At 40.6% G+C, this 8,694-nt stretch overlaps 1 protein-coding gene across 1 annotated transcript in view; it reads right to left on the reverse strand.

The window, feature by feature from the left end:
* Positions 1-4,911: 4,911 nt before the first annotated feature.
* The window catches only part of itgb8 (integrin, beta 8), a 38,952-nt gene continuing 35,169 nt past the window's right edge, over positions 4,912-8,694 (reverse strand). Inside the window, 1 exon segment of the mRNA XM_080443031.1 lies at positions 4,912-5,137. Coding sequence (XP_080299157.1) covers positions 5,009-5,137 — 129 coding nt within the window. The 3' untranslated portion in view covers positions 4,912-5,008.

Here is an 8,694-nt window from a genome sequence, read left to right on the forward strand (position 1 = left end):
ATGCTTATAGGCCCTAATTTTGGTAACCGGAACGCTCGCCCCAAAACACACTCGCGCCCCCATTTTCTTTCACAGACCGCTCGCCCCCAGCGGTTCTTGTATTCTTGTATTTGTTTTACTGAGATTAAGGTTAGGCTAAACAATAAAAGCCTGGAGATCGAGGCTAGGGATAAGGTTAGGTTTAGGCATAGTTTACTAAGGACAAGGTTAGAAATAAGGTTAGGTTTAGGGCATAGGCTACTTTTACTCAGGTTACATTTAGGAATATAGGCCTACCTGGTGGCGACCGTTCCGAGGTCACAGGATTTGACCCGGCCGGGGCCGGGGTGAGCGTGTTTTGGCTGGGGCGAGTGTTCTTGTATCCCCAACTTTACATTCCGTCGTATTATTACGACTAGCAGATCTACAAGCTCACAACAACGCCTTGCCTTGCGTGGCAACGCGTTGTGAGATTGTAGATCTGTCTAGTTACGGCGCGTGACACCATCGTACGACGAAGTATAGCCTACATCTGGCTTTACAAGACCCAATGCAAAAACTGCCATCACAAACTGCGTAAAAAGCAACACTTTGGGTATTTGTTTACATTGAATATGATAGCCTATAATGGAGTGCGTTTTCACGGACACTTCAACACTGATGAACTGGCACTTTATTCATGTTCTTCATTCTGTGGATGAAAATATAGATATTTCCTTACCTCAGCTGTATTTTTGGGATTTGTTTTATTTACGTAACCGTAGGCCTACTTAAAAAAAATATACTTTGAGGGATATTATGTTTATTTTCAGTTTTCAGGCTAATAATTGTGGATTATCTTAAAATATTTGTTTTATATCCAACCAAACCTCCCATATGTGTTGAATTAAATAGACAGATGGCCATTTGTTGAAATCTATGAAGTCGCACTTTGTATTTGGTATTTAAGTTTTTTTTTCTCCATTATATATTTCAATTTTGTTTGGTTGAAAAGTCGTTTTAATTTATCTTCGCATGTCTCTGTTTATTGGAAACAATAAAACTCTGGTCACATTCTGATAATCTGCTACGGGTATTTGTATATCATGCTATAGCCTATTATAGCTATTTTGTGTTGTGTACACACCATTGTTCATTATTTACGAACTCCTAAAGGTCTATTAGGCTATACCCTACTTTATATTAGCAATTTGTGAATCTAATTTATTCGGAACAATTTGCTATTTCTGAGTAGGCTAAATATGAAATCAGTACTATGGACAACTTAGATAAATGTAGCTATTTTGGAATTTTGCGGAAACAATAAAGTAGCTAAACTAATTAGTAGGCCTACTTAAAATCAGCATAATATTCATATTCCTGAGTAGGCTAACTGCAAATCAGTGATATAGGCTCTAACATGTGTCTGCAAGTGTATAATAAAAACATATTTAATTAATCTATTTAAACAAATTAAGAAAACAAAATAACCAATTTTGGTAACTTTCAATACAAAAAGTCTGGCTGGCCCTGCAGGCTGCTACGTGTTTTTGAAAACGTCGCATGCTGCTAAGTTTTGTTTCTTCTAATGTCCGGCACATGCAAATTATGTTTACAACTTATTTTCTAGGCTAAAAACATTGTATTAATTTGAATTAGGCCCACTGATTGTACTCTGATGAAGTAGGAGGAGTTGCATTTGTCTTCATAGACTATCGTTAATTATGATGAATCTATTTTAAAATATTCGGAACTTTATGCGTAAATGTTTGGCTTAAACCTTAGAGTTTTTAAATTATTTGATTGACAGATCTAGAAAAAGTTGTGAATAACCTATTGAAAATATCCACAACAGATAGCCCCAGTTTTGGCTTTAAGTTGCAAACATTCAGGATATTTAGACTTTTTTTTTTTTTTTAAAGAGCTTAATTAGGCATACTAGAGAATTGTAAAGTATAGACACATAAGGTATAAATCTTGCATTTTATTTTGGTGAAAACATTCATGCTGATGCTACTCATCTAGTCACGTCAATTTACAGCAAAACAATCAATGAGGAAAGAAAGTGCTCTTGTTACTTCAAAGTCAATGCCCAGATAAACGAGATGATTAAGACCTTATTATTGCTGATTCATTCTCATGCGCAGTGTGACCACAATGTGTTCTTCAAAAGGAAAGACACTATATAACCACTTAAACCCCATGTATTGTTTGTGGGGAAGGCTTTTGCAGAAAATAGCAGATCGACAAGCTTGTCGATCTGCTATTTTAATAACAGAACTCAATAACAGAAAATACACTAGCATAGAGCGCTGATGGACTCTGCTTAACCATATTATAGGGTTTAAGTGGTTAATAAAGTACCTATAACTGCCTGAATCTCAAGTAAGGCTACCTATAGCGGCCGAATATTTTAGTACCACAAAAAAAAAATAACACAATAAAATGACAAATAGAAAAAATCTGAGGAAAAAAATCACAATGAATAATTAGTGTTCCAAACTAAAAAAGGGAAAAAAGAACAGAAAGAGACAAGCTAATGCTGTAAACATTGTATTAAATTAAATTAGAAAATAAAATAAAATCACCAAAAAGAGAGAAAGGGATTTGTGAAACCATGGAACAGACTCGAATAGATCTACCACCATCCATGACTGTTTGAACAAAGGGTGAAGGTAATGTACAAATCCATCTCAGTACCTTGTTTTACCCCAAACCTGCAAACCTGGGCTTGACTTGTAGGCTAAAATACCCCTCACCCATAATTTGGTCCAAGTACTCCATCCTGTGTTCATACAGTGTTACTGCATTTAACCAATAGGTTTCAGGATATAACAAGAATAATAATCAGTAGATGGTCTGAGGATACATATCATGATTCACACCAAACTGAGAGGTCACGCTTTCTGTGGATGATAATAAATTATTAGTTGCCAACAATAATTTCCCAGTTACATAAGTATTATTTCAGAGATGAGTTTTCAGTCCGCTGTGATAAGTCCAGTGTGGTGGATTTGTTAAAGAAATACTTTAACAAAAAAAATGACAAATTTTCTATCAATTACTTCTATCAATTACGCCACAAAGCCTTGAATTCATGGAGATTTTGTTTTGTTTTTCTCGCATTCCTGAGCCAATAATCCAATATAGGCAGTGGTGGTACAGGAGACCAATGCAAAACTATATAAAATAAAAATAATAATATAAACTTCGAAACAACTCTCACAGTGTCATCACTGAGAGGCCTATACTTATGATCCAGGTTCATCAGGTTGTTAAGACTGGTCTCTTGTTATACTTCAATTAGTCAAAAATGTGATTATTGGCTCAGGAATGCAAAAAAAATGTATTCAAGGTTTTATGGGGCGAGAAATTTATAGAAAGTAAGTACTTTTTTGGGTGAAGTATTCCTTTAAATCAAGCTTAATCCACAGTCATTGTGCAGATGATGTCTCTCGATCGGTGCCCACACACAGTTGCTAAAATCTTGCGTCAATTTATACATCTGTAACTCACAGTTAAATTAACCACTTGAACTCACTCAAACCTTTTCATGTCAAGGACCTCCACATTTACATGTATTTGGCCTCAGACCACCATCAGAACATGTTTTGTGCCAGGGACCCCCAGAAGAGAAGATTTATGTTAAAAGATGATCAAAATGTCCATAGCAGATGTAGGGGTCCCCGCTTTGAGAATCACTGAAGTAGAGGGGTTTAAGTGGTTAATCTGTTCCGTGAGCCCCCCCCCCCCCCCCCCCCCCCCAGCTGTCTCCACACACACTCCACACACACCCTCCACCCTCACGCCACCCTCCCACAGGCCCAAGGGTGACACACCATAGTTTTTCAGTAGTACAATGGCAAAATAATGCAATCTCTAGTGCAAGTCTAACCAGATTACTGACAACAGAACATACTCATTTAACATGATTTAAAAAAAACAACAACAGTATACAATATTCTCGAACAAGGCCAGTTGATTGATGAAAACACAATATAAAATCAAATTATATAAAAAGAAAAAACACACAGACGAAACTGTTCATTAATCATTGATTAATGTGAGCGAATAAAAAGCCAATATACAGTTCTCTCACTGTGTGCTTCACGTATTAACTACCACCACCAAGGCAAGAGGTCAGTCACTTGTACAGTATCACTGGAGAAACCATGCTGTACCCCAAAGTGACCACAAGGGCGCAGTCTAAGACAGGAGGATAGCAAGCTTGGGCTTGATGGTAACTTTGTGGAGTGTCATTTAAGCATGTAAACCTAAAACATGGTAGTGTTTCTATTATTGAATCATAAATAGGACGCCTCTACGTGCACATTTGTCCACGCACGCGCACACGCGCACGCGCACACACACACACACACACACACACACACACACACACACACACACACACACACACACACACACACACACACACACACACACACACACACACACACACAGACAGACAGTATGGCTAAAAAAAAGTAGGAACCACCTCTGTTGAAGAATGAATGCTTAATCTACGTTCCATCGTATGACGGCGCCACAAGCCGAAAATAGTCGATCTACAACCTCACAACGAGTCGCGGCGACTCGTTGTGGCGTTGTAGACCGGCTATTTTCGTCGAACGACACCATCGTAACGACATGGCATAAATCAGGCTTAAAGCTCCTCCCCCCGTGACATCAGTGGAAGATCCAGTAGGGACATCATGAGACATCGTAGTTTCTCCAACGCCTTCTGTAGAATTGACAAATACTGGCCACAGTCACACAACACAGTCAATGAGAGTTTGGTCAACCGGACACTTAACAAACACGTAACAATCCATAGCAGCTTCAGTTTAGTTGACCATTTGTACCACATTATCAGTCTGTCCAGGAAAAGGCGGGGCGGGGCGGGGGGGGGGGGGGGGGGGGGGGTGTTCACTGTAAAAGTTAACCAAGGTCCTCTCCAATATGGCCCTAGATGCTGTTGACCCAGACTCCCTCCCTCCTCGACTTGACGGGGGGGGTCAAGTCGTTTTTGACCTTTTTGGACCCGGGCTTATTAGCACTGCCAGGAGGCGCCCAGGGGCATCTTGGGAACCTGGATGTGCATCTCCACGGGGCGGTCGAGAGGGCGGTCCCGTCTGTAGGTTACCGTCTTCTCGTTGGTCGTGGGGATGTACGCCAGGTCCTATAGAGGTGCAACAGCCATAGACAAGAAGTAAAATATAGTCAGATACACACGCATGCAGGGGAAGCCATCAGACCTAAAGATCTCCCTCCCTACAGTAGGCTCCAAGCTTCTCCACTGACAGCGAATGTGAAAATAAAACCAACTTAAAAAGAAGGAAAAGAAATTGCACACTTGATTTCTTCAACCGCTATCACAGGATTGTCTGATCCCCATCAGGTGTGTCGTTGGTGTAGCCAATACAGTATAACGTCTCTGTCGGGTGGAAACCTCACATGTCCGAAACTGTTACTTTTCAGGATTGAAATTCTAAAATAGCAAGGTAGAAGTCAAGATCGAAAAACGCGTCGCTTCGCACTGCGTTTGGAGCTTGTGGATCTGATACTTTTGATGCTCTTGTGTGACGCTGTAGTATGATCAAGTAGGGCGTTAAACGTACGAAAAAACGCAAAGAGTTAAAATATGGAGATGAGAGGTTTCCGCACGACAGCAACGCTATGAGACCAGTGTTTGCTACACTGCTGCGTTGATTCTGACAGGCAGAAACGTCAATCAAATACAGTAAATCACTGTATATGGAGCCGGAGTATGTGACTTATTTTCCTTCTTTTTAAGTTTGTTCCCAAAGGTCAGCACCTCACCAAACCCCTTGGTGTGCGTTACCGTTCCCGTTATAATAAAACCAACTTAAATCTACAAGCTGTTCACAACTCGGCGTGATATCAAACATTTTGATCACTTCTATAACTTTGAATATCGCATACTTTATATTTGAATTACTTTATATTAAGAAACAGAACAATAGCATCTAATCTAATAAGACATACTTTTTTTGCATGCTGTAATGAAACCCAAGCACAGTTTTGTACTTGTTTGAACTTTGCTGTTTATCATGCTGTACTTTAAACTCACTCCCTTTAAATCACTTTACCATCCACCCACATTCAAACCGTAACTCATATATCGTCCGCACGGGCTTTGTTGAGTGTTTCCAACAGTGCGTTAGACTCCAATGCCAAGTGTTTCACTGTACAGCACTGGTACTATAAGGTGAGCTTAAACAGTGAACGACTTGGAAAACGTTATGTCAACGGAAGTTTTTCCACCGTCTCCAAGGAGGCTCCACGTACATTGCCGTGACCTCGCAGGCCTCGGTCGTTAAGGACAAAGTGATTAACTTGGGAGCTGGGAGGAAATGTTAAACCCAGCTGAAAAACGGCTCTCTGTCTCTGATGCCGTTTGAATGCCGTCCAGTGAATGTGCTCTGCTTGGAACTGTTAACTGCTAACAGCGTATGGGAACATATCCCTCCTGCCAAGTGACGTGAAGCATCACTCTAGGATGTTTTCATTCTTTCTGTTGGACTACAACAGTGGTTCTCAACCAGTGGTCCAGGGACCACCAGTGGTCCTTGAAGGGGCTCCAGGGGGTCCCCAGACAAATTAATAGTTAGGAACCAAATTGACCCTTATGTGTCTGTAACTCTGAGAGTGTACAAATGGAACCAAATGGACCTGTTAGGGTCCATTTAGTTCCATTTGTACACTCTGAGTTAAATGAACACTGATGATGATACTACAGTGTAGATTGGGACCCCCAAGAAAACAAAATGGTTGAGTCCCTGGCATATCTTTTCAAATGGGGGTCCCTGGGCTAATATGTGTCAATTTGGGGGTCCTTGATGAGAAAAAGGTTGAAAACCACTGGACTGCAACATTATAAGGCCACTTGGTTTCATTGTTATCTCCGATAAAAGTAGCAGAAAAGCTAACGCACACCAATAGCTGTGGTAAGGTGCTGAGTTGCTGACGACTGGAAACACACTTAACCATCAGCTAAAATCGTTTTAGATTTGAGCTATATGTGTATATATAATATAGCCAGGCAAACACAGAGGAGGGAGCGCACACCTGTGTTGATGAAGCGCTGACCACGGCAGGTAATAGTATTGAAAAGGGATGATGCCGCACAGCTCTTAGCCACGATGCAAAAGTTTATTAAAATAAACCAAAGTTTCGACAATGAAGTCTTCCTCAGTGTTTAACCGTATATATAATATGCAACATACGTTTTTAGAGCGGTGGTTTAGAAGTGGTTCTCAAAAATAACAGATCTACAAGATCACAGCATGTCACTTCGTGCTGCTCAGCGAGCTTGTACATCTATTTCTGAACATTTTTGAAAAATATTGACATTTTGAATAATTATTAAAACAATTGACACAAATCTTCTCTTCTGGGGGTCTCTGGCACGAAACATTTTAAGATGGGGGGTCCACGGCCAAATACATATATTGGTTGTAATGGGTTAAAAAGAGGAAAAAAGTGTCACACACTCTGGCTCCATATGAAGTTCTCAGAATGAACAAATGGTATACAAACACTGGTCTGTTATATAGGCCACAACAACAAAGAGACAGCTGATGGGGATCAGACTGATCATGACTGAGTGGGGAAGAGCAATCAAGGGGTCTTTTCAATCCTAATTCCTGCAGTAAACGACCAACTCAATGTTTCCTCTATGTTTTACCAAATTAAGGAATCTAACTAGGATTTATTGTATCCTACGCTTCTTAAAGGAGTAGTTCACCCAAAAAATAAACCTTATTTTTTATCAATTACACACACTCATAAAGCACTGAATTCATGGAGATTTTTTAGTTTTTGTGGCATTCCTAAGCCAACAATTTGATTACCGTCAGAAAGATGCTAATGCATCCGGTAGGAGATTCAAAGGAGTCTCTTTTTTTTTTTACACCCAGTCATAGTTATCTTTATAGTTATAGTTCTCAGTGTGAATGGCTCTTGTCCAGAGCGTTAGCGAGTTCTCTCTAACGCTCTGTTAGGAGCGGTGCTCCTCCCAATGACTGAAAATTCCACTACCATGCGAGGTCTCCAACTGTAGTAAAAAATAAAGAAAACAATTTCGCTACTCGTCAAAACAAAGGCTGTTTTGTGTTGTTGAAAGACAATGGCGATTTATATTGACCACATCTGTAGAGAGCGCAGGTGAGTAATAATAATTTCCGTCTGGTGGACATATTTTATTTTCTGCCCAAAAAGTGTATTACACAGAGAAGGTGGGGTCCTGAGACGTTTCCCACCGTGGAGAATAGTCTTTTAACAACACAAAACAGCCCTTGGTTTTGATGAGTAGTGACATCGTTTCCTTTATTTTTACTACTGTTGGAGACATCGCACAGTAGTGGAATTTTCAGTCCATGGGAGGAGCACCGTTCCTAACAGAGCGTTAGAGAGAACTTGTTTAGACATAGCCAATTACCCCCCATGTATCCTGCGGTCCCTGTTGCCGCCAGCCTCCCCTGTTGGCCTTGGAAGGGAACAACAGACTACCATGTGCCAAGAGTCACTATAGCCACTGTCACCTCACAGCGAGGAACTTCATTCACCAGGAGAGCATAACATTTTGAGGGGGAGTTGCACTGTCTTCCCAAATTCCAACCAGAACCAACCAGTAGGTGTCACTAGAGTGCAGAGACATGGACCCCACCTGTAAACACTGCCTGTTGTGTTCAGTGCCCGGCCTAGCCATTCGAA

The sequence above is a fragment of the Gymnoscopelus braueri genome (genome assembly GCF_963280865.1).
Source record: "Gymnoscopelus braueri genome assembly, chromosome: 11".
Lineage (NCBI taxonomy): Eukaryota > Metazoa > Chordata > Actinopteri > Myctophiformes > Myctophidae > Gymnoscopelus > Gymnoscopelus braueri.